Source organism: Poromitra crassiceps (assembly GCF_964638095.1).
Source record: "Poromitra crassiceps genome assembly, chromosome: 13".
NCBI classification, from domain to species: Eukaryota; Metazoa; Chordata; class Actinopteri; order Beryciformes; family Melamphaidae; genus Poromitra; species Poromitra crassiceps.
The window spans coordinates 6,354,931-6,381,560 of record NC_139644.1 but is presented as its reverse complement, the minus strand read 5'-3'; the positions used below and the strand labels follow the sequence as shown (position 1 = coordinate 6,381,560).

Below are 26,630 nucleotides of genomic sequence, written 5' to 3'. Positions count from 1 at the left end.
AAACTCCTCCTGTTAATTAGTATTCAAGCTCCACCTCTGTCTGTTCCCATTCACATACTTGGTACGTCCATGGAACGGGAAGTTGGTCTGTTGAGAGGAATGAATAACAGAACTTCCATGCGCGCGCATGTTTCATAATAAATCATAGATTCTTTTAAGCAAATAGTGTTGGTTTATTTAGTAGGAAAGTTCATTCTTACAACAACTTCCTGTGGCGGAGCTTGTGTTTACACTTCCTGTTTTTTTTTGATTGATTGATTGATTTATTTGGTGAAATGTCAACAAAGATACAGGGTACAGACAATCACCGAGGATAAAAACACAATAAAGCCTGGCTATTTCAAGCACTGGCTTGTTTCCATTGCGGTCCTCAACAAACAACATACAGACAAAAACACACACGATGTGTTTTTGACGTTGGCAGAGCTAGGCAGCTAGCTGTCCTATATCCCCGCAGCCTGCTTCCAGGGAGTCCCTAGCTTTGAGCAGGTAAAACAGCCTGCTTCCAGGGAGTCCCTAGCTTTGAGCAGGTAAAACAGCCTGCTTCCAGTGAGTCCCTAGCTTTGAGCAGGTAAAACAGCCTGCTTCCAGGGAGTCCCTAGCTTTGAGCAGGTAAAACAGCCTGCTTCCAGGGAGTCCCTAGCTTTGAACAGGTAAAACAGCCTGCTTCCAGGGAGTCCCTAGCTTTGAGCAGGTAAAACAGCCTGCTTCCAGGGAGTCCCTAGCTTTGAGCAGGTAAAACAGCCTGCTTCCAGGGAGTCCCTAGCTTTGAGCAGGTAAAACAGCCTGCTTCCAGGGAGTCCCTAGCTTTGAGCAGGTAAAACAGCCTGCTTCCAGTGAGTCCCTAGCTTTGAACAGGTAAAACAGCCTGCTTCCAGTGAGTCCCTAGCTTTGAACAGGTAAAACAGCCTGCTTCCAGTGAGTCCCTAGCTTTGAACAGGTAAAACAGCCTGCTTCCAGGGAGTCCCTAGCTTTGAGCAGGTAAAACAGCCTGCTTCCAGTGAGTCCCTAGCTTTGAGCAGGTAAAACAGCCTGCTTCCAGGGAGTCCCTAGCTTTGAGCAGGTAAAACAGCCTGCTTCCAGGGAGTCCCTAGCTTTGAGCAGGTAAAACAGCCTGCTTCCAGTGAGTCCCTAGCTTTGAGCAGGAAGTCGTAACACAAATGGGTCAAGTGGGCGGGGCTACATAAGGTGAATAACTGTGCTGTGTGTTCCTTGACTGACTGAACTTGATTTGCTTCACAGTGTTAATGCACAGTGTTCTCTTCTCCCCCTGATAGCATCACTAAAGAAGATGGAGGTTCTGAAAGATATAGTGGACATGATGAAGCTTCACCCAGATGGGGTTCTTCTGAAGAAACTGTCTATAGTCTATTCCCAGACCTACCACCAGAACCTGACCGTCGCCTCGTTGGGCTTCAACAGCATTACCTGCCTGGTAGCCTTCCTGGATGGGGATCTGGTTGTGGAGGGGGATCAGGTGTTCCACAGGACCCACCGTCTTCGAGGTGGGGCCGGAGGGAAGTCCGGAAAAGCCTCAGGGGCCAGCAGGCCTGCCCAACCCAAGACAAGCAAAACTCAGTCAGCGAAAAGTCCACTGCTGGTTCTCCCTGATGCTGCCCCCCCGCCACAGCTACATGCCAGCCCTCACAATGGACCTGCTGCTCCGGCTGGGATTTCCTTTGGAGGTCCTGCTCCTGCTTCCTCCACCTGTTCTGCCTCTGTTATCCCGCTCTCCAGCACGTCCAAGCCAACTGAGAAACTAACCCAAGAGCAGTTGTACCAGAGGGTCATAAAGGTCAGTTAGCCTATAGACCAGTGGTTCTCAAATGGGGGTCCGGGGGCTATAATTCCATTCATAAGTAACACAATGACTATTTTGGCCATGGGTTTTATACACTTCCTGTAATAAAACATCTAAAAGCATCAATGTCATTATGGGGCACCGTGGGACAAAATCCTATCAAATGGGGGTCCGTGGGCTAATCTTTGTCAGTTTAGGGGTCCCTCATGTGAAAACATTTGAGAACCACTGCAGTATAGACCATAGTGCACTTTTCAGTTTGAATTGTTTCCCCTCTTGTTACCCTTTGCTTCAAATGTTAAATATGTTTGAACATAGATCTAACATATTGATTTGACTTGAATTTTAAATACTGACACTTGCTGTTTTTAACCTTCCTTGTATAGCGAAAAGGTAATAACTAAGAGAAAACCCCTCAAAGTTCAAATGTAGTGCTGGTAATGAAGTGGACTATACATCATGTACATTAACACTTTATTCATTTGATTCACTCAGGAACTCAGCATGATGGTGGAGAAAGTCGATATTTTACATCGTTGTACAAGACAAAATAAGCAGGAAGCTAATGAGGCTAGTGATGGCAGCTTAGGACAAAACCTTTATTGAATTGGTTTACATAGTTGGACCCTGTTTGAACGTTTATTTTTGACTATAGTAGTCCTGACAGAAGTGAGTTTATAGTGTAATGCACGGATATTTGGAGTGCACACCACGTGTTATGACAGTTATAGATATTAGTATCACCAGATGGGTTGGCAAGCCAGCAGCCCTAACTAGAGCCCGACCGATACTCGATCTTTGATGCCGATGCCGATACTAGGGAGTAAAAAAATTCCGATATCGATATATCGGCCGATATTCTTATATTAAATATACACATTATATTAGGGCTGTGAATCTTCACTGGCCTCACGATTCGATGCGATTACGATTCAGAGGGCTACGATTCGATTCGAGTATGATTATCGATGCATCTCGATGCATCTTAAATCGATGCATCACTTTTTTCCGCAATACATGATTTATTTTTTCTCACTTTCTCTTTTCTCACTGTGTGGCTACTTTTAAAATAAAAGTGCATTTGGAATTGCATTGTATTATGATCCATAATTAAAATAAACAACTGCATGTACTTCCATTATATTTAATTTGATTATTATTATTATTATTATTATTATTTTTAATAATCGATTTTTGACATTTGTGAATCGATGCAGAATCGTGCACGTCCGCATCGCGATGCATCTTATAATCGATTATTTTTGACACCCCTACATTATATTACACAATGTTTTTGCAATGATCCCTCAAATATCAAACACTTGACAAAGATATGACTTGACATGACTTAAGATATGTAATGTAGGCGGGATATTTTACAGCTTATCAATAAACTTTATTGTCCAAATTGACATCAATGCAATGAAATAGTAAACTTAACTGGGGATTTAATAATTATAAATAACTAGAAATACAAAAACACAAATATAACAAATATAAAATATAACTTAAATTAAGAAAAAAGATCAAATATACACAACGTGTTGTCTATGACTTAAAAAATACAAAATAAAAAAAATATCGGCATATCGGCAAACATATCGGCCGATACCGATACATTGGTTATCGGCCAATATCGGCCGATAATATCGGTGGGCCGATATATCGGTCGGGCTCTAACCCTAACCAAGCCAGTGACCCTAACCCTAACCAAGCCAGTGACCCTAACCCTAACCAAGCCAGTGACCCTAACCAAACCAGCGAGAGGTCGGAGCTGCAGAGCTTTGTTTATTTTGCATCTGCTGAATTGCACATGATCATCATGCTCTGAGAACATGATCATCATGCTCTGAGAACATGATCATCATGCTCTGAGAACATGATCATCATGCTCTGAGAACATGACCATCATGCTCTGAGAACATGACCATCATGCTCTGAGAACATGACCATCATGCTCTGAGGACATGATCATCATGCTCTGAGGACATGATCATCATGCTCTGAGAACATGACCATCATGCTCTGAGAACATGACCATCAGGCTCTGAGAACATGATCATCATGCTCTGAGGACATGATCATCATGCTCTGAGAACATGACCATCAGGCTCTGAGAACATGATCATCATGCTCTGAGGACATGATCATCATGCTCTGAGAACATGACCATCATGCTCTGAGGACATGATCATCATGCTCTGAGAACATGACCATCATGCTCTGAGAACATGACCATCATGCTCTGAGAACATGATCATCATGCTCTGAGAACATGATCATCATGCTCTGAGAACATGGTCATCATGCTCTGAGAACATGGTCATCATGCTCTGAGGACATGACCATCATGCTCTGAGAACATGATCATCATGCTCTGAGAACATGATCATCATACTCTGAGAACATGATCATCATGCTCTGAGGACAATGTGCTGATTGATTGGTGTGTTTAGCGGGGCTTGTCTTGAGGAGGTTGTCACATTGTGCTCTAAAGTCAGTAGTGTCAAATCTGGAGAAGTGTGTGCTACGCTGAGCGCTAAAAGAAAGAGGGTTGAACACAGACACTACCAAACATTAGGCTTATAATAATAATACAACCTAATCATGACCTTTAAAACACACAAGGTAGTTACTGCTACAAATCACCTTCTCAATAAATCTTGATTGATGTGGTATAGGTGATCAAGAGGAACCCGTTTGCAGCTGGATCCATAGAGCAGCTACAGACCTGCTATTTCCAGGACTATGGAGAAGAGCTCCCCCTAGAGCAGTACATGTCTCTGTATGACAAGTTGGAAGCATCTCGCCCTGGCAAGCCCCAAACTGTGTCTGAACCAACACCAAATCCCTGCGCTGCTCTATCGCCGAAAGCTGCAGGTAAGCAGACGCTACCAGGCACACACAGAAACATTCTTAAAAACTACAAAATTACAATCATTTTTCATCCTCGGTTTGCCATATCCTTCCACAGCAACGCTGAATCCCAAGAGAGAGCCTGAGAGCGAGCAGAAACAAGCCACGCCGTCCATCTCCCTGTCCCACTCAGACTTCCCGGTCCTGGAGGCGAAGGTGAAGCCGAGCAAAGACAAGAAGAGCAAGAAGAGCAAGCCCAGACCTGAAGCCCAGAGGGAGGTCCATGGGGCAAATGTGCAGGCAGCAGAGGCCCTGCAGGAGGACGAGGAGAATCTAACAGGCAGGAAATCACCAAAAGCTGCAGGTAGGCAGACGCTACCAGGCACACACAAGAACATTCTTAAAAACTACAAAATTACAATCATTTTTCATCCTCAGTTTGCCATATCCTTCCACAGCAACGCAGAATCCCAAGAGAGAACCTATTTCTATTTTATTCGTTTATTTGGATGGGACAGTGCAAAATTAATGAACACAGAAACCACAGAAACAGATAGTAAAACCTGGAATATAGTAAAAGTGTAAAAATTGCCGGATTTAGCACGAGGCTAATTTCCATCCGTTGTCCCCATAAAACATAAAAACACAAAAAACATAGAGCGTAAAACGTAGAACATAATAAAAACATACATAAAACATAGGTAGCAGCAGTACACTCTAAAACTACATAAAACATGAGTAGCAACAGAACACTCTAAAATACATGGCAGCAATTACACTTAGAAAAATAAAAATACATAATAATAATACACACAAAAAGAGAAGAAAAACATACTACCTGTGGACACATGACTGGTTTGTTTTCAGCCATTTTTTAAGTCCACCTTTAAAAGCGGCAAGGGTGGGGCTGTCCCTTATGGAGACGGGGAGACTATTCCATATTTGGCTGCCTTTTACCGATAGGACATTTTGACCAAACGTGGTCATTCTGCGATGGACCTTACAATCACCTCTGGTGTCTGATCTAGTGCCGAGTCCAGTGAGTCTATTTTTTTGGATGAATTCCTGTAGCGGAGGGGGAGCTAGTCCATGTAGGCATTTGAAGAAGAAACAGGCACTCTTTAAGACCTTGAGATTTTCAAAGCTCAGGAATTGATGTTGTTCCAGAATGTTACAGTGGTGGTATGACAAAGGTTTTCTAGCAAATGCCTTGATGGCTCTGTAATATAGCTGTTCAATAGGTTTTATGACAGTGGCACCTGCAAACGACCAGTTTGTGAAGCAGTATTCAATGTGAGAGAAAATCATGCAGTGAAGATATGTTTTAGCTGCATCAACTCTTAAGAAAGGCCGGATTTGTCTAAAATGAACTAAATTAAAATTAATTGTACTTTTCATTTTTTTGAAAAGCCTGAGAGCGAGCAGAAACAAGCTACTCCGTCCATCTCACTGTCCCACTCAGACTTCCCACTGCTGGAGGCGAAGGTGAAGCCGAGACCTGAAGCGCAGAGAGAAGGCAACGTCCCGGTGTTTCGGGAAGCTTACCGTGCCCAGCAGAGGGAGATCCATGGGGCTAATGTGCGGGCAGCAGAGGCCCTGCTGGAGGACGAGGAGAGTCTTACAAGCAGGAGGTGGAACAGGTCCCTGGATCCAGAGACGGTCAACTGTCTGGTGGAGGATGTCATACGAGAGATCGCTGCAGAGGGAGAGCTGGTCACCAAGGAGAGGGTGAGGAGGACTGCACAAACATATAGCCCCCTGGAGCGCACCGAAAGCCCTCACAGAACCCGAGATAAACATAGTTACTGTTTTAAAGAATGTACTGGAACTGTATTAGCATTAGCATACAGCTACATGGAAGTGCCAGGGCCAATCAAGTTTACATTTAGCCTACTGCACTCTATGCAGATCCGTTTACTATGAGTGAGCGGGTGATGGTTTGTTGTCTTGCTCAAGGGCTTTTAAACAGTGTAACAATCTACAACTATCCAGTAGGGGTGGGGGGGAAAATCGATACACCATAGTATCGCAATATTTTGCCATGCCAGGCCACCGGGCATCTGCCCGAAGCGCCCGATGGTGCAGTCCGCGCCTGCTGCAGTGGCGTATTGAGTCCAAAGAAGCTTAATAATGTATAGCCTACGTGTGGGGCAAAAACAAAACAAAACAAAAAAACACTGCATGTTTTACTTCCGGTGAGGTCAAGGAAAAGGTAGGAAAAGGAGTTAGGAGTGACAATATATCTAAATATCGCAATATTCAATATATCGCAATACTAGCATATCGCAATACTATCGTATCGTGACTCAAGTATCGTTTTAGTATCGTATCGTGGGCATCTGGTGATTCCCACCCCTACTATCCAGTGTTTCTCCTATATGTATTCTGCAGCGGAGGTCAGCGGCTGCTGAAATATGACCTCCGCTGCTGATTCTATTTTTATTACTTTTTATTGATTAATTTTGAGGAGAAGAGAGACTATCAATATCATATAAGGGAGCAATCCATTGTAAAGGAGGCAGAAGCACACTTATCACACAAATGGATGATATGGAACAGTGTAACAGCATCTAAGGGTGACGTTTCAACTCGTTAGGTTTAGGAATGCCTTATGACTGACTGTTGTAAGCATTCCTACATCAGGAATGCTTCATTGTGTCCTTGCCTGACCGTCCGTTCAACGCCTTCCCACCCTCCATCCAGGTGATCTCCAGGGTGTGCATGCTGATGCAGGTTCCCTCCCTGGAGTCAGGAAGGCTCAAAGCCTGGCAGATACCAGCTCTGAAGGATCTTCAATACACTGTCAGAGAGATCACCATGTTCATAGAGGTTGGCACACACACACACACACACATACACATACACACACACACACACACACACACACACACACATACACACACACACACACACACACACACACACAGACACACACACAGACACACACACACACACACACACACACACACACACACACACACACACACACACACACACACTGTCAGAGAGATCACCATGTTCATAGAGGTTGGCACACACACACACACATACACATACACACACACACACACACACACACACACACACACACGCACACACACACACATACACACACACACACACACACACACACACACACACACACACACTGTCAGAGAGATCAGCATGTTCATAGAGGTTGGCACACATGACCCCATGTATTGTTTTTGCTTATGTAATATAATGTATCTTGCTAATGGGCAGGTTTCTTGCTCAGTCTACAGAAGCAGCGACGTCCATCTGCACCTTGTATGAGCTGGGCCAGTCACTGGCTGCCCTGAAGGACAAGAAGCGCTACGAGGAGTTGAACCTGGGGCCCCTCTGCAAGCTCCCCCTCATTCACCGCATGTTTAAGATCGACAGCAACACCAAGGACGATGACATCCACCAGATCCAGACAGTGGACATCCTGAGGGTGGGCTGACCTCAGGGTTTAATGCATTACATTATGAGCCAACATGGCCCAACAGAGGAGCCTGCTAACCAGCCCCAATGAATCCTTCATGAGGGTCTGGAAGCAAGCCTGTCCACCACTGATTCGGTGACCTATTTTTCAGCCTCAACTGATTGGTTGCCGTCTGTGTCAATCATCGAAGTACTTCGACAATTCTTCGCCAAAGAACTTAAATTGATGAGAACTGAACCGATTATTCCACTGCAGCCCAATGACCGCAGCGCTGTTCTCTCTGTCTGTTCTCTCTTTGTTAAACTCAAAACTCATCCAGAGCTAAAATGCCAGAAACAGTTACCAGAAACAGCCGCCATGACAGTCTCCCCGCATCGATAAAAACTTTATTTTAGAGCCACAATATTGTTATAAATATCAACAACTAGCCAACAGATATACAAGTTGGTGGGCTTTATGGAAAGAGAGTTATATCAAACTGCTCATTCAGAGGCGTTTTACTGCCACATAACTAACATGCTAACAGCTAGCTAGCCTAGCTATTAACATACAGGTGTGTTGTTTCAGCGCTCTCTAATGCGTTATCGGTAACATTCGATTCATTATTAAAAAGGTCCCGCCGCCCACCAGCCAATCAGGTGTCCTGGACAGTATCTGTCCTTAAAGTCGAGCTGAACCCAAAAATGACTTTTATTTTCTTTTAGTTCAAATACCTGGGTATGCAGTGCACCTATTTAATGATGTATGCAAAGAAAATCACAACAATCTAATTTCTTTAGTTTTTCACACTTTTTCACATCAAAATTTCATTTTTCAAGATTTAATTGATAACAGTAATGTACAGTTTGCTGACGTCACCTAGTACTATCAAATTTCTACCCCATTTCAACCAATAATATCACGACATGCAGCTGTCAATCAAATCTTCATTTCAGGATAATTTTCTCTTCCAAATGAAGTAGAAAATGGCGCCTAGTGCCTATCATCTGGCAGAATTCCTATCCCATAAACTAACTACTAACTTGGCCAATTGTTAGAAACATGAACAAAAAACAAAAACTATAATCTCTAAGAATGCAAAGAAATGTAACTGGCTCGTTAAAACGCGCATTCCAGGGATATCGTATTTACAGCAGCGATAATGGCGCGCGCATCCGAGAGCTTGGTTGTCAGGGGTCGCACCGCAGAGATTCCAGGCCGACGTGCTGCACTCTCCGCTCGGCAACACGAAGGCAGCTGGCAGCTGGCTCCTCCCGTCAAAAGGCTCTTCCCGAGGGGAGCGCCACAACACACTGAATCCCACTCGATTTGGAGGCGGAACACGCCAGGATTGGCCAAAGCCCAATCCAGTCCCCAGAATTGTCAAATAAAATCATCGACATGATACTATGACCCGCCTCTCAACCTGTCATCTTAGGCAAACTATGTTTTCAGTCTGAAAAGGACTCATTATGCACGTGACGAAACAGGTTCAGTTCCACTTTAATAACCGCAGTGGATGGGCGTGTGTCCGGACCCATATGAAGACTGAGGTGATGATAACTGCGATTCGTATGTGGCTGGATACCAGGCTACCAACAGAGAGCCTGGGTTCATGGATACCAGGCTGCCAACAGAGAGCCTGGGTTCATGGATACCAGGCTGCCAACAGAGAGCCTGGGTTCATGGATACCAGGCTACCAACAGAGAGCCTGGGTTCATGGATACCAGGCTACCAACAGAGAGCCTGGGTTCATGGATACCAGGCTACCAACAGAGAGCCTGGGTTCATGGATACCAGGCTACCAACAGAGAGCCTGGGTTCATGGATACCAGGCTACCAACAGAGAGCCTGGGTTCATGGATACCAGGCTGCCAACAGAGAGCCTGGGTTCATGGATACCAGGCTACCAACAGAGAGCCTGGGTTCATGGATACCAGGCTACCAACAGAGAGCCTGGGTTCATGGATACCAGGCTGCCAACAGAGAGCCTGGGTTCATGGATACCAGGCTGCCAACAGAGAGCCTGGGTTCATGGATACCAGGCTACCAACAGAGAGCCTGGGTTCATGGATACCAGGCTACCAACAGAGAGCCTGGGTTCATGGATACCAGGCTACCAACAGAGAGCCTGGGTTCATGGATACCAGGCTACCAACAGAGAGCCTGGGTTCATGGATACCAGGCTACCAACAGAGAGCCTGGGTTCATGGATACCAGGCTACCAACAGAGAGCCTGGGTTCATGTTCACAATTGCCGGGACAGTCAAGGAACCATTTTTCATCAATTATGTGGGTCCAGTTGACTTTTGGTCTTAATTTATATTTCTTTACTTTCTTTCTTTAGCAACTTAACGTTTTTAGGAGGAAGCAGAACAAGCCAAAAATAGACCTGGCAGAGTTTATGAAGTATCTGGCCGACCAGCACAGCTGTGACTCTCCCTACGAGCTTGGTATCAGGATACACAGTGTTGGGCTGCCCATAGCGGTGAGAGACATTATGATTCTTACTGTTATTTACTATTTTGTTTTGTTGTGCACAACATGACACAGATTGATAGAGCACAGGTAGGCCTATAGAGGAGTGAACTGACTGACACAAGTGTTTACTGGTCCCCTCCAGACCCTAAGCAAGGTGGTTCGTTTTGAGCGCACCTATATGGAGCGTGCCCAGGAGGTCATCCAGAAGGAGCTGGAGGAGGAGGTCCTGGAGCGGATGAGGAAGGTGAAGAAGAGTGTGATGGAGCCAGTGCAAGGCCCAGGTTCCTTCTCCTTCCTAGGCAGCTTGGAGCTCCGGAAGAAGTATGCTTCCTTGACAGCCGCGGAGGTCGTGCTGTCGGTCTTTACAAATGCAACGGAGGTCTTCAGCCCCAGGATGGCCAAGGTAGGCGGCAGACACACTGATGGGCTGATTGATTTTGTAATTGATTCATCAGTTGATGATTTGTTTAAAAATAATTTCCCCTCTTTTCACGTCCATTTCATTGGTCAGAATACAAGACTGGGTAACCGATGAACTGGCAAATCTTTGCTCAAAACCAAATATCTCCTTAGATCACAATCATATTTGTAATTCCCCTGGTACTGTATTTGTTAGTGCAATTCTTATGGAATATGCGTTAGACATGTTTCAAAATCATTAGGCTGTACCCCAACCCTGTTTAGATCACACAACACCTTGAGTTCAGATTTTCCTTAAAGTCCGAGTTAAAGATTGTTTGGACTTGTGACAAATATGGTGACAAGGAGCATTGTCAGCATCGACTCTAGTTAAGTATAACCAAATATACTTCTCATTTCTTTCTCTCTGGCGTCTGCCATCTCTCTCCCTCTCCTTCACTCACTCTGAGACAAGCTCCATGTGTTGCTTGATTGGCAAAAACGCTTGCCTTGGCTCTATTTCTGCAAAGCTTCAAGATTCAAGATTTTTTTTATTGTCACTCCGTAGTACAAGTATCACGTGTGAAATTCTTGTGCTGTGGACTCCGTTTACAACATAGTACAAATATAACAGGGCATATGAGTGCAAAAACAACAAGAGACACAACAAGCAATAAGGCAGTAGAGTGATAAGACAAGTCAGAGACAGTGGCATATTCACTGCACATAGGTGCACATGTCATGTGCATACTTTGGACGTACTTAAACATTTTAAATTCGACGTCACACACCACACGTTCAGAATAGAGCATTTTTGTGAGCCCATGATGACCACGTCTCTGATACTATGCTATGATTTCATCTTCTAATCCAGCGTGTCCAGGACTTCCTGCTGCACGTGTCAGGTGACCGGCTGGCAACCGCTCTGTTTCAACTGGCCGTCTGTGGAGGGTCCCTGGCAACCCCGCCAGACCTGGTGCCCAAAGGCAAGGCATCGAAAAACACAGAAAACCAAAAGGAGGATACACCCGCCACTGCGCTGCCTAGTGAAGGTACTGAAACAGAACACACACAGAGGATTTGAGCACACACATGAGTTAAACTTGTATCTGTTGATGTGTGTTTGGCTGCTGGATGTGGAGGTTCCCACACAGGTTTGGATTGCTTAGTATGTCAGAGAATGACCAACATGTCTGCTCTGTGTCTCTCATCAGCCGCTGTGAAGCAGTTTGTTAAAGACAGCCTGTCCAGTCACAACTCAGGTGTCACTCTGGCCCACGTTGCCTCTCTGGAGAAGAAGTTGACCAAACACTTCCAGATCAAAGAATTTCACTGCTTAGACAAAGGCACCTTCCTGGAGTTCCTGGTGAAGAACATCCATGTAGGAGTCCTTCACTCAGCCCATTTACACTGTTAACTGGCATCTGAGACAGTAGAACAATAAAAAATAACTCAATCTAAATGCATCACAGTGCCTTGTGACACATTTCTTTCTGGTTGTGTGCAGTTGCTGCAGGAGACAGTGGGTGGTGCTGTGAGTCTGAGCAGCAGCAACATGGAGGTCCAGGGCTGTGGCTTCAGAGCCAGCAGACAGGACGTGTTTGAGTTCATCAAACAGTGTGGTGCCATCACCTCCACCCATCCAGACGGAGTGAGACATCAATGTTGTCTAGGCATACACAGTTAAATACTGAAACGCAGATCTTCTTCCCTCAGTGTGAACATTCTTCCACTGTCATAGTACACTTGGACAGTGGACAGTTTTGACCAAATCCATGAGTTCTAGATTCTAGAAGATGCCAAGAATGTTGTCTGTCCATAACATCCAGCCTCGTCTTCCCAGCTTTCCCATGTAGAGTCAGCATTGAGGTGGCATTACGGGGTGCGGGACAGCCGTGACCTGGGCCTTGGCCCTCTGAGGACCCTGGCTGGCCTGGTCCAACGCCAGAGAGAGATGCTGGCTGGAGGAGGACCCAGCCAAGTCTTCTATGAGTCAGCCCTGTTTGCCAGCCACAGCAGGTAGGGGCTCATGTAGACGTGTATTACTGGACACTATCTAGTTGAACAGTGCCTCCTAGCTGCTGGAGGAACATGTTGTATCTACCAAATAGGTAACATGGCATATTACTGCATTTTTAGGTTCACAACCATGTGTTTTTGAAATGATTGAAATAGATTTTGAAGACATATTGTAAAATTGATCCAACACATAGATGACCGTGTGTGGTGTGTGCTACATGACTGTCACACAACAACAAGCTGTTTTTGTCCCCAAGAGTTGGAACTGAACTTTATTGGTCTGTTTTGTCTCTGTCTTCACCTCTGTCTCTCTCTCCCACACCCTTCCTCTGTCTCTGTCTTCACCTCTGTCTCCCTCTCTCCCACACCCTTCCTCTGTCTCTGTCTTCACCTCCGTCTCCCTCTCTCCCACACCCTTCCTCTGTCTCTGTCTTCACCTCTGTCTCCCTCTCTCCCACACCCTTCCTCTGTCTCTGTCTTCACCTCCGACTCCCTCTCTCCCACACCCTTCCTCTGTCTCTGTCTTCACCTCTGTCTCCCTCTCTCCCACACCCTTCCTCTGTCTCTGTCTTCACCTCCGACTCCCTCTCTCCCACACCCTTCCTCTGTCTCTGTCTTCACCTCTGTCTCCCTCTCTCCCACATCCTTCCTCTGTCTCTGTCTTCACCTCCATCTCCCTCTCTCCCACACCCTTCATCTGTCTCTGTCTTCACCTCCGTCTCCCTCTCTCCCACACCCTTCCTCTGTCTCTGTCTCTGTCTTCACCTCCATCTCCCTCTCTCCCACACCCTTCCTCTGTCTCTGTCTCTGTCTTCACCTCTGTCTCCCTCTCTCCCACACCCTTCCTCTGTCTCTGTCTTCACCTCTGTCTCCCTCTCTCCCACACCCGTCCTCTGTCTCTGTCTCTGTCTCTGTCTTCACCTCTGTCTCCCTCTCTCCCACACCCTTCCTCTGTCTCTGTCTTCACCTCTGTCTCCCTCTCTCCCACACCCTTCCTCTGTCTCTGTCTCTGTCTTCACCTCTGTCTCCCTCTCTCCCACACCCTTCCTCTGTCTCTGTCTTCACCTCCGTCTCCCTCTCTCCCACACCCTTTCTCTGTCTCTGTCTTCACCTCCGTCTCCCTCTCTCCCACACCCTTCCTCTGTCTCTGTCTCTGTCTTCACCTCTGTCTCCCTCTCTCCCACACCCTTCCTCTGTCTCTGTCTCTGTCTTCACCTCCATCTCCCTCTCTCCCACACCCTTCCTCTGTCTCTGTCTCTGTCTTCACCTCCGTCTCCCTCTCTCCCACACCCTTCCTCTGTCTCTGTCTCTGTCTTCACCTCCGTCTCCCTCTCTCCCACACCCTTCCTCTGTCTCTGTCTCTGTCTTCACCTCCATCTCCCTCTCTCCCACACCCTTCCTCTGTCTCTGTCTCTGTCTTCACCTCCGTCTCCCTCTCTCCCACACCCTTCCTCTGTCTCTGTCTCTGTCTTCACCTCTGTCTCCCTCTCTCCCACACCCTTCCTCTGTCTCTGTCTCTGTCTTCACCTCTGTCTCCCTCTCTCCCACACCCTTCCTCTGTCTCCGTCTCTGTCTTCACCTCCGTCTCTCTCTCTCCCACACCCTTCCTCTGTCTCTGTCTTCACCTCCGTCTCCCTCTCTCCCACACCCTTCCCACTAGCAGAGCTGTGAGTGTGTGCGAGTCAGTGGGGATCCTTGGGGAGGTGGCCCAGGCTCAAGCCCTGGCCTGCCTGCTCTCCTGCCCCCTACTGGAGGATTTAAGTGAGTGGAGCCAATGGGAGATTGTCTTCAAGCCGGTCTACGGCCCCCTCAAGGATTTCATAGAAAGAAATGCAGGTACGTTGAGTTGGTTTGTTTTTGGCAGGATCATTTATGTACTTCTTGTGAATGGAATAGTACTGTATGATATATTATTTGCTGGGTTTTTGTGTAGCATATCATGGTGTATGTAGACATGTAAACATCCCTCTGTCATGATGTTACCTCAGCTGAAACTTTAACTTTTGTCTGTGGGCAGTAAAAATATATGAATCAAAATTGTGAAAACAAATGAACACACATAGACAAAGACAATATGTAATGAAAAAATGTACAACACAGTAGCACAAACAGATAATGAAGTTAAATGATATTAAACTGTTGAATGAAAACACTTTGAAGTGAATACAGACCTGGCAGAAGTTAAATGATATTAAACTGTTGAATGAAAACACTTTGAAGTGAACACAGACCTGGCAGAAGTTAAATGATATTAAACTGTTGAATGAAAACACTTTGAAGTGAACACAGACCTGGCAGAAGTTAAATGATATTAAACTGTTGAATGAAAACACTTTGAAGTGAATACAGACCTGGCAGAAGTTAAATGATATTAAACTGTTGAATGAAAACACGTTTCAGTGAACACAGACCTGGCAGCACTGGAGGTGTCACCAGGGCTGCTGCTCAGGATCAGCACCTCTACAGGAGACAAGCTCTTCTCTCAGGCGGCCATGACGCTCCAGCCCATCGGCACGGCCGGCCACCTCGTGTCCATGGTGGTGGCCGACGGGATCGTTAACGCCCCCACGGCCCTCCTGGCCAATCACATGGAGAGCTCACTGGCGGCGGCGGTGGCTAAAGGAGGTAGTGACAACAAAAGGGCAATTTGGTTTTGTGTGTTTTCAGTGACTAAAATCCTAAAAGTCTTCATGCTTTTCCAAATCGGATTCATATGTAAAATATATTGACAGCTGTTGTAATGTGTTGTATATGAAAGACGGCGCAACTATGTGGCCGTTAATGACATGAGATGTTTGTTAGATTTGTCGGGGGCTGAAGAGGACGTGTCGTGTTACAGTACCGTGGCCCGATACCTTTTGGACTGTTTGATTCGGATCCCCACCAGAATCTGCCAGGTGCTCCTGCAGCAGGTCAGTAGCACTGCATGATCCACTACACACAATCTGATCCAATTCTCATTTGAATATTTTAGGAATCTGTGTAGTGTGCACCTCCCATCTTAGTGTTTTTGTTGTACTGTTGATTTAGTCCCAAAACAGAGAAGGACACCTTCTCTATCCAGTGTATCTGAGTGAGGAGATGGGCTGATTTCACTCTACAAAATGTGCTAACGGGGTAGTTGAGATTCTTATACATGACGATACCACGGTGCTCAGCAATACGGCCATTACTTCAACAAGTTAACAGAACATTACATTACATTACATTACCTAAGATTAATTTTATTTCCAATATGCTCCCATTACCCACACCACCTCAATATTGGAACAGGATACAGGGCATTGTATCCAAATTTATTTGGAAAGGGGAGCGACCAAGGTTGAAAAGTTCAATTCTGTGTCAGAATAAACAGCAAGGAGGGTTTGGTTTGCCTAACTTTGAACTATACTATATTTCATTTATGCTCCGTCCTTTAAAGAAGTGGTTTTCCCAAGATCCAAATACACCATGGCTCCAAATTGAGCGTGACATAGTCTCTCCTTATAAATTAGAAGAAATTATTTTCTGTGGTTTGTCTCATAAAAATTGCCAGGAAAGATTTGGCCCTATCATATCTCATTCCATTCAAATATGGCAGAGGGCTGAAAAGCTGGGAAACTGGGATGTGAAATGGCATATACACACACCAATCTTCCGAAATAAGTTACTTTGCTCAGGTGGCAAACCATTGATCTTTCCCACATGGTCTAAAGGTGGCATCCATAACCTTTCCCAAGTTATCAATAAAGAAGGTCTAAGATCATTTGAGGATCTTAGAAAAATATATAATTTACCATCCACTTCCTTTTATTTTTACTTACAACTGAGGTCCATTATTCGAACTCTTGGAATTCCCTGTAACAATGCCCTTCCAATGCATCCATTACTCAACTTTATAATTTCTAATTCTATGTGTAAGGGCTTTGTATCTTTCATGTATAAGAAGTTACAAGAACTGACATGTCCTCCAATGAGTGTGACCAAAGTCTGGAATGTAGATCTAAAGAACCGTCAGGAGTCGATTAATTGGAAGAGAGTCTGGGAAAATGTAACCCTTTCATCCCGGAACTTTAATCACCAAATCATTCATTTCAAATTTATACACAGATTTTATTTGACTCCCAGGAAACGCTTCCAATTCCAGCTTTGTCCCACACCAATTTGCACACTATGTAATAAGAACGAATTAGGAACTTATTTACATATGATGTGGGACTGTCCAGATGTGAAACATTTCTGGTCTAGAGTTGCACATGTGTTATCTGATGTAACTGAAATTTGTATTCCTATGCTACCTAATGTTTTACTTTTAAATGACGACTCTTTAATTAATCCTTCTAAGTCTCAGAGAACACTTTTACTTTTAGGGCTGACAGCTGCCAAAAAGATATTAATACTAAGGTGGAAGCCTCCTCACAAACTTCAGATTTCACATTGGATTCTTTCCTTATTAGATATTATTTCTTTGGAACTCTCTATAGCACGAACAAACGGTGCGAAGGGAAGCACTATAGACATTTTGTCAAAAGCACTAGAAAAAGTAAAATCTTCATATATAACTCAAAGATTATAAAATTTCATCTTTTGTGATTGTATTACTGATGTACACCCAAGTTTTATGATTAGGTCCATTTCATTTTCTTGTAGTAAGGAAAAAAAAAAAAGGAGAAGGAAAGGAAAAGAGAAAGAAAAAGTGTATTTCTTTATTTTTTGTATGGTTATGTGTATGTGCTTGTGTGTATGTACACAGCATGTGTGTGTGTGTGCATGCGCTCATTCACATAAATGTACCCGTTTTGTTTTTATAGTTTTTTCTTTTTGTGTGTGTGTATGTATGTCATGTACTGTACCATCCGGGGTAGGGAGGAGGGGAACCTTTGGGACTGGTGGACTGGACAGGACCGCCTTGGTTGGGCAGGAGAAGGAGTGTTGCATTCTTTGTATGCTTGTGTTGAAATGACTCATGCTCCTGTGGTGGATGATGCATAATGGATGTAACAACTGGTGATCTTGTCTTGTCTAACTGAATGTGTCCTAGTATGGAAATAAAATAAAAATTTGATCAAAAAAAAAAAAAAAAAGTTAACAGAACAGAATATCAACAAAGTTCAGCTTATTTAGCAAATAAAATGTCTTCCTGGTGTAACTCTGTAAAATTGTACGAATGTGTTTGTGTGAATGTGCTTTCCAGGTGTTTCTGGAGCCTTTCTCCCATGTCTTGGGCCAGGCCAAGTCGAAACAGGTCCTACTGACTACGGCCAGGTCAGACCCGCGCCACCTCAACTGTCTGCACCGGCTGGGCCTCCTCTTGGGCATCACAGACTGGGCCACGGACTACCACAGCAAGCTGACCCCGCCACAGAGCCAGAACCAGAACCACATGCATGCAGCACCTGTGGACCAGATCAAGGTCAGAATTTAAGTAAACATAAACAAAAAAATAGAAAACAGACCTCATTACAGTCTTGTTGGCGGTCACTGTAAAAAACCTAATAAATAAATGTATACGTTTTACTGCATAAATGTGGAAAAATAATATGTAGGCATCATTGATTAAAGTAATAATAATAATTATATAGTAGATAAATGTCTGTTTTGCTACTCTATCACGATTGATATACCGGGAACTTCAGGATTACAACTTTATAAATAAAATATTTCGTGAACATTTGTGTTCTTTTTTTACTACTATGGTGTATTGCCGTCATTTCGGAAAAGCCTTATTACTCAAGTTATCTCAGAGTTCCAGAGGTACTGGAACTTTTGTAAAAGTATGGAAAATGAATTTGATAATTTTGTGGTCTTGAAAAGTGTGAAAATGCATCAAAAGAAAAGTATTGAAAAATATTGTGAAGTCTCACGCACCATACACATATGGCTGCCCATTTCATATAATCATGCATTTCTTGTCAAGTCATAATGTTGGGGAATTTGCCAGTTTTGAAATCAGATGTTGCTCTCGTGTTGTTTATTTTGGTTGTTATATTTGTTTTTTTGTTTTGCTAATTGTCTTTCTTTTCATTACTGTAGTCCAATTTGGTGGAGTCTGTGAGCAGCAGTCTATCAGCCCTGAATATGAGTGAAGATGATGATCTTGAGGAAGCCACCATGGACTCCAGCTCCAGCTCCTCCCACCTGAACCCACAGCAAAGTGAGTGAGAGCAAGAGTGTATTTGACTCTTCCTCGTGCTCTGGTGAAGAAAGGCCACTATCAACTCCCCTCCATTTTTAATTGTCACATATCTTCTTCTAGCTGAGGGTGAGCAAGACGAGGATGTTGAGGAGGAGGGCGATGAAGAGCAGCTGTATGAGTTAAGCTCTATGCCTAATGGAGACACACACGTCAGCAGTGAAACAGGAGGAAGCCAGGAGGAGGAACCGTTGGAATTGGCTAATTCCGATGAAGAGGACGCTGCAAGCAGCCAATCAGAGGGCACGTTGAACGTCCAAAGAGCCATCATTGAGGACATCAGGTTGGTCGTCACACACTGGAATTTGCGATACTATTTTCATTTGGATCTGATTTCCGCTCTGCAATGTGACTCTTTCTCTTGCGGTTTCTGAATGTAACAGGAAAAATGAGTTTGGTATCGGTGTGGAGTTGACTGCTGAAGGCCAGAAGCTGATGAAGGTCCACCAGGACAGGCTGGGCCGAAGCCTGGACCGCCTCTCCACTGAGCTCTACAGCAAAGACACACACTTTGTCCTGGAACTCATTCAGGTATCTGTTTCTAACATGAACATCTATTTCAGTCTCAACTGCCCACTATTTGCCTAAAATGATGAATTTAGGTTGTTGTCCTAGTTTTGCTCTCATGCTGCCTGCTCACCTGATGTTAGCAGTCTCTCATGCTGCCTGCTCACCTGATGTTAGGAGTCTCTCATGCTGCCTGCTCACCTGATGTTAGGAGTCTCTCATGCTGCCTGCTCACCTGATGTTAGGAGTCTCTCATGCTGACTGCTCACCTGATGTTAGGAGTCTCTCATGCTGCCTGCTCACCTGATGTTAGGAGTCTCTCATGCTGCCTGCTCACCTGATGTTAGCAGTCTCTCATGCTGCCTGCTCACCTGATGTTAGGAGTCTCTCATGCTGCCTGCTCACCTGATGTTAGGAGCCTCTCATGCTGCCTGCTCACCTGATGTTAGGAGTCTCTCATGCTGCCTGCTCACCTGATGTTAGGAGCCTCTCATGCTGCCTGCTCACCTGATGTTAGGAGTCTCTCATGCTGCCTGCTCACCTGATGTTAGCAGCCTCTCATGCTGCCTGCTCACCTGATGTTAGGAGCCTCTCATGCTGCCTGCTCACCTGATGTTAGGAGTCTCTCATGCTGCCTGCTCACCTGATGTTAGGAGCCTCTCATGCTGCCTGCTCACCTGATGTTAGGAGTCTCTCATGCTGACTGCTCACCTGATGTTAGGAGCCTCTCATGCTGCCTGCTCACCTGATGTTAGGAGCCTCTCATGCTGCCTGCTCACCTGATGTTAGCAGCCTCTCATGCTGACTGCTCACCTGATGTTAGGAGTCTCTCATGCTGACTGCTCACCTGATGTTAGGAGCCTCTCATGCTGCCTGCTCACCTGATGTTAGCAGCCTCTCATGCTGCCTGCTCACCTGATGTTAGCAGCCTCTCATGCTGCCTGCTCACCTGATGTTAGGAGTCTCTCATGCTGCCTGCTCACCTGATGTTAGGAGTCTCTCATGCTGCCTGCTCACCTGATGTTAGGAGCCTCTCATGCTGCCTGCTCACCTGATGTTAGGAGTCTCTCATGCTGCCTGCTCACCTGATGTTAGGAGCATCTCATGCTGCCTGCTCACCTGATGTTAGGAGCCTCTCATGCTGCCTGCTCACCTGATGTTAGGAGTCTCTCATGCTGCCTGCTCACCTGATGTTAGGAGCCTCTCATGCTGCCTGCTCACCTGATGTTAGCAGCCTCTCATGCTGCCTGCTCACCTGATGTTAGCAGCCTCTCATGCTGCCTGCTCACCTGATGTTAGGAGTCTCTCATGCTGCCTGCTCACCTGATGTTAGGAGTCTCTCATGCTGCCTGCTCACCTGATGTTAGGAGCCTCTCATGCTGCCTGCTCACCTGATGTTAGGAGTCTCTCATGCTGCCTGCTCACCTGATGTTAGGAGCCTCTCATGCTGCCTGCTCACCTGATGTTAGCAGCCTCTCATGCTGACTGCTCACCTGATGTTAGGAGTCTCTCATGCTGCCTGCTCACCTGATGTTAGGAGTCTCTCATGCTGCCTGCTCACCTGATGTTAGCAGCCTCTCATGCTGCCTGCTCACCTGATGTTAGGAGCCTCTCATGCTGACTGCTCACCTGATGTTAGCAGCCTCTCATGCTGACTGCTCACCTGATGTTAGCAGCCTCTCATGCTGCCTGCTCACCTGATGTTAGCAGCCTCTCATGCTGCCTGCTCACCTGATGTTAGGAGCCTCTCATGCTGCCTGCTCACCTGATGTTAGGAGCCCAGAGATGTGTAAAATTGCTTTGCTGTTTAACGACAGTAACACATTCCACGCTCGACTTTCTCCCTTTTCCAGAATGCTGATGACAACAGTTATCCATCGGAGTCCGGTGCCGTCCCGGCCCTGGCCTTTGTGGTGGAGAGAGACCGCATCACCATCCTTAACAACGAGACCGGCTTCCAGGAGACCAATATCAGGGCCATATGTGATGTGGGTCGCAGCACCAAGGGCAAGCACACGTATGGATACATAGGTAACTACGTACAGGATTAGTATTAATGTTACTGTTAGTGAGAGTATCTATATTTACGTATACATGACCAAAAAGGCAATTTATTATTTTGGCCAGTAAAAAATATGCTTGGCCGGTGGATCTTTTGTCTACCAGCCATTTGGCTGGTGAGTCAAAAAGTTAATTTCGGACCCTGTCTGTGCCAATACACTGCCTGAAATGAAATTAATAACACATTGAAAATGACAAATAGATGTAAATCATTAGCCTTCGCTGTGGCTTTACAGGTGGGCTTGTCATCATCTGTGTTTCTGTTGTTCTGCTGCCATCTTCACCTCTGGTTGCTCGACTCCTCACAGGTCAAAAGGGCATCGGGTTCAAGTCTGTGTTTAAGGTCACAGACTGTCCTACAATTCACTCCAACGGCTTCCACTTGGGCTTCGACAAGACCTGTGGGCCCATGGGATACATCCTCCCCCACTGGATAGAGGAGGAGCCTGTGCACACAGAGCTGTACGGCATCAATCAGCACAGGTTAGATGAGTTGAGGAACAGTCTGAAGACCTGAATAACGGAGAAGATTCATTTTGTTTATACGTTCATCTTTAACATGAATATTTAGAAACATTAAGGATAACAACTAAAATATTAGGACCACCAGTTTCTTAACCATCGGGTCACAGTCACTTCTCCCTTTCCCTTCAGCTGGACCACAAAGATCTGCCTTCCTCTGCGCTCTGAGAGCCACCAGACCAGAAACCTGTTTCATGATGTTCACCCGTCCCTCCTGCTCTTTCTCCACCGCCTACGCTCCATTACCATCTACAATCAGGTAGCTCTTAAGGCCACTTTACACCAACGAGTGGTTGCAGGGAAAAGTTGCAGCAGTGTGAACTGCTCCGTCTCAGCTCCACTCCAGCCAGCAATTCAGCTTGTCAAGTCACAGCGGCTGGTTGCTAGCAGTTGCAAGTTGCATCCAGTCTTGTCGTGAATCTTTGGTCTAAACTGGGCTTTACGCTCAGACATTCAGACGGTCGCACACAATTACACTCACTCCTATTATGCAAACACACAAAAACAAGCACTTATGTACACATGCCAGTCAATTACATTTGATTGATTTAATACCAAATCAGAACAAAAGTTATCTGATGACACTTTTCAAATAGAGCAGGTCAAGACCAGACTATTTTACTCACTATTATACACACTCATGCAAACATGCATTTGTGCTTTGTTGCGTACACCCGCGCACACGTCCAAACATTCCCCACTCCTCCCTCACCTGCTGTCTCCATCTCCCTGTAGAGCGAGAAGCGACTTGTGACGATGACTCGTCGAGACCTGAGTCACAACATCCTGGAGGTGGAGCACACAGAGGGCTCAGAGCGCTGGCTAGTGGTCAAAGGCACACTGCAGCCCAAGAAGGTAATGCACAACACACACCAACACTTTATTCTGTCCCTTTGTTTTGAGGTAGACATAATGATCCTGTCTAGCTGTAGCTGGCACCTGTCTGTCATTTTCCACTTGACCACCCTGTAGGGGTGTCACGGTTCGGTAGGTACCTCGGTTTCGGGGTCACGGATTGGTACGAGTTCGATACAACGGGGGGAAAGCAACAAAAAATGCATTCGGTTAGGTTTGTCTTCATTTACTTCATCCTCCACTACGGGGGCTCAAAAGTCGCTCATCCCGTTCGCGACTCTTCTCGTCCCTGGCACCTCAATGGTGGAACGAGCTTCCACCTTCGGTCAGGACGGCCGAATCACTGCCGATCTTTCGGAAAAGACTAAAGACACACCTTTTCAGGCTCCATCTGGGCCCTTCTTGAACTAACTTCTTTCTCTCTTAAAAAAAAAAAAAAAAACTACTAACCTAAACTAAACTTGTACCACTGTTCCTTCAGAAGTTGTAGTTGTCATAGACTGTGTTGCATAGTTGATTGCTCTATTGCTGACAAACATGTGATATTGTAAGTCGCTTTGGATAAAAGCGTCTGCCAAATGACGTAATGTAATGTAATTTATTTTTAACCTGTGGCATTTATTTTGAAAAGACAGTACTAGTGCTCCACCTAGTGTCATAAATTGGTACAACATGGCCCTGTTGTGTATTAAACCAGTAAACACTAGCAGTGAACATAGACTCTCTTGCATTAGGTTATACTTGTATGTAGGGCTGGCTCTATATATACATATGGGGATGGAGGCAACTAGTCGGTTAAACGTTTAAACATCCGCTACCGTCGCTAGTCGGCACCAAAATACTAGTCGCTTAAACTAATAATTAAATGATCATAATAACATTGCGGGCGGGGACTGTTGTGTCTTTAACAGCCACTACAGCCCCCCTCCTCTAATGCTAATGTAAAGTAAACAAACCAGGCAGTAGTCAAAGGCGTGGAAGGGAGATGGCATCTCATAAAACCAGCGCAGTTTGGCAGTATTTTCATCCAGTCAATGAAAATATGGTTGTATGTCTGTGTCAGATAAAACTGGCATATATAACGTTAACCACTCGACCGACATTCAGCACAGGCATGTGGACACAAGGAAGGACAGCAGGACCTGATGTTATAGCATTGAACACGTTAGCCACACAAGCTAACGCGGCAATGAATGACTACATTGGGCAGGCTTTGTGATCTTACGTCTGGAGGAAATATCTGACAGGAAAGATCCACCAACGCGCACAAGCAGGCAAAAACCACCACGCGGTTTGATGATCTGTCAGGACTGAAATGGGCATTCTCCCCCTTGCTGCTGTCTTTCCTCTCCAGATATCTTCCTTCCTTCCTTCCACTCCCCAGGAGATGCTCAGTACCTGCAGTCAGGTTCTGTAAGAAAAGAACTGAACCTAAGGGAGCGTAAACACAGAGCTTCTGTGCTCCAGCAGAGTTTTCCATCTGTTACACTGTCACCAACATCTGTTACACTGTCACCAAGACAAACGTTAGTTTCCCTGGTCCCTGTGGTGAGCTTGATCATTTTTTCCTAAAGATCAAAGTGGACGTTGCGTCGACTGAGCTCGCCCTGGCCTTCCAGCTGGGCAGTGACATCACAGCAAGTGACGGGAGATGCCAGCCTCCGAAGCAGCCGGTCTTCGCCTTCCTGCCGCTCCGCAGCTTCGGCTTCCGCTTCATCATCCAAGGTGAAAATGCATAAAGATACACATCGATATGGAGATGACAGGTGTTGTGAAGAGGTTATAAACAGAGATACACATCGATATGGAGATGACAGGTGTTAAGAGGTTATAAACAGAGATACACATCGATATGGAGATGACAGGTGTTAAGAGGTTATAAACAGAGATACACATCGATATGGAGATGACAGGTGTTGTGAAGAGGTTATAAACAGAGATACACATCGATATGGAGATGACAGGTGTTAAGAGGTTATAAACAGAGATACACATCGATATGGAGATGACAGGTGTTAAGAGGTTATAAACAGAGATACACATTGATATGGAGATGACAGGTGTTAAGAGGTTATAAACAGAGATACACATTGATATGGAGATGACAGGTGTTGTGAAGAGGTTATAAACAGAGATACACATCGATATGGAGATGACAGGTGTTAAGAGGTTATAAACAGAGATACACATTGATATGGAGATGACAGGTGTTAAGAGGTTATAAACAGAGATACACATTGATATGGAGATGACAGGTGTTGTGAAGAGGTTATAAACAGAGATACACATTGATATGGAGATGACAGGTGTTAAGAGGTTATAAACAGAGATACACATTGATATGGAGATGACAGGTGTTGTGAAGAGGTTATAAACAGAGATACACATCGATATGGAGATGACAGGTGTTAAGAGGTTATAAACAGAGATACACATCGATATGGAGATGACAGGTGTTGTGAAGAGGTTATAAACAAAGATACACATCGATATGGAGATGACAGGTGTTGTAAAGAGGTTATAAACAGAGATACACATCGATATGGAGATGACAGGTGTTAAGAGGTTATAAACAGAGATACACATCGATATGGAGATGACAGGTGTTAAGAGGTTATAAACAGAGATACACATCGATATGGAGATGACAGGTGTTAAGAGGTTATAAACAGAGATACACATCGATATGGAGATGACAGGTGTTGTTAAGAGGTTATAAACAGAGATACACATCGATATGGAGATGACAGGTGTTAAGAGGTTATAAACAAAGATACACATCGATATGGAGATGACAGGTGTTAAGAGGTTATAAACAGAGATACACATCGATATGGAGATGACAGGTGTTAAGAGGGAATAAACAAAGATACACATCGATATGGAGATGACAGGTGTTAAGAGGGAATAAACAAAGATACACATCGATATGGAGATGACAGGTGTTGTGAAGAGGTTATAAACAGAGATACACATTGATATGGAGATGACAGGTGTTAAGAGGTTATAAACAAAGATACACATCGATATGGAGATGACAGGTGTTGTTAAGAGGTTATAAACAAAGATACACATCGATATGGAGATGACAGGTGTTGTGAAGAGGTTATAAACAGAGATACACATCGATATGGAGATGACAGGTGTTAAGAGGTTATAAACAGAGATACACATCGATATGGAGATGACAGGTGTTAAGAGGTTATAAACAGAGATACACATCGATATGGAGATGACAGGTGTTGTGAAGAGGTTATAAACAAAGATACACATCGATATGGAGATGACAGGTGTTGTGAAGAGGTTATAAACAGAGATACACATCGATATGGAGATGACAGGTGTTAAGAGGTTATAAACAGAGATACACATTGATATGGAGATGACAGGTGTTAAGAGGTTATAAACAAAGATACACATTGATATGGAGATGACAGGTGTTAAGAGGTTATAAACAAAGATACACATCGATATGGAGATGACAGGTGTTGTGAAGAGGTTATAAACAAAGATACACATCGATATGGAGATG

The 26,630-nt window shown here is 44.9% G+C and overlaps 1 protein-coding gene across 1 annotated transcript in view; it reads left to right on the top strand.

The window, feature by feature from the left end:
• Window positions 1-1,291: 1,291 nt before the first annotated feature.
• LOC310787896 (uncharacterized protein) overlaps window positions 1,292-26,630 on the top strand; it is a gene marked incomplete at its 5' end in the record, with an annotated part of 51,457 nt that continues 26,118 nt past the window's right edge. Inside the window, 24 exons of the mRNA XM_083649350.1 lie at window positions 1,292-1,795; window positions 4,483-4,681; window positions 4,776-5,021; window positions 6,120-6,385; window positions 7,361-7,486; window positions 7,914-8,111; window positions 10,430-10,570; window positions 10,706-10,966; window positions 11,837-12,014; window positions 12,177-12,343; window positions 12,470-12,613; window positions 12,806-12,981; window positions 14,645-14,817; window positions 15,382-15,606; window positions 15,784-15,893; window positions 18,155-18,373; window positions 18,994-19,114; window positions 19,217-19,436; window positions 19,537-19,684; window positions 21,514-21,691; window positions 22,030-22,204; window positions 22,376-22,502; window positions 22,979-23,098; window positions 24,673-24,823. Coding sequence (XP_083505476.1) covers window positions 1,292-1,795; window positions 4,483-4,681; window positions 4,776-5,021; window positions 6,120-6,385; window positions 7,361-7,486; window positions 7,914-8,111; window positions 10,430-10,570; window positions 10,706-10,966; window positions 11,837-12,014; window positions 12,177-12,343; window positions 12,470-12,613; window positions 12,806-12,981; window positions 14,645-14,817; window positions 15,382-15,606; window positions 15,784-15,893; window positions 18,155-18,373; window positions 18,994-19,114; window positions 19,217-19,436; window positions 19,537-19,684; window positions 21,514-21,691; window positions 22,030-22,204; window positions 22,376-22,502; window positions 22,979-23,098; window positions 24,673-24,823 — 4,573 coding nt within the window. The remainder of the gene's footprint in view (window positions 1,796-4,482; window positions 4,682-4,775; window positions 5,022-6,119; window positions 6,386-7,360; window positions 7,487-7,913; window positions 8,112-10,429; window positions 10,571-10,705; window positions 10,967-11,836; window positions 12,015-12,176; window positions 12,344-12,469; window positions 12,614-12,805; window positions 12,982-14,644; window positions 14,818-15,381; window positions 15,607-15,783; window positions 15,894-18,154; window positions 18,374-18,993; window positions 19,115-19,216; window positions 19,437-19,536; window positions 19,685-21,513; window positions 21,692-22,029; window positions 22,205-22,375; window positions 22,503-22,978; window positions 23,099-24,672; window positions 24,824-26,630) is intronic.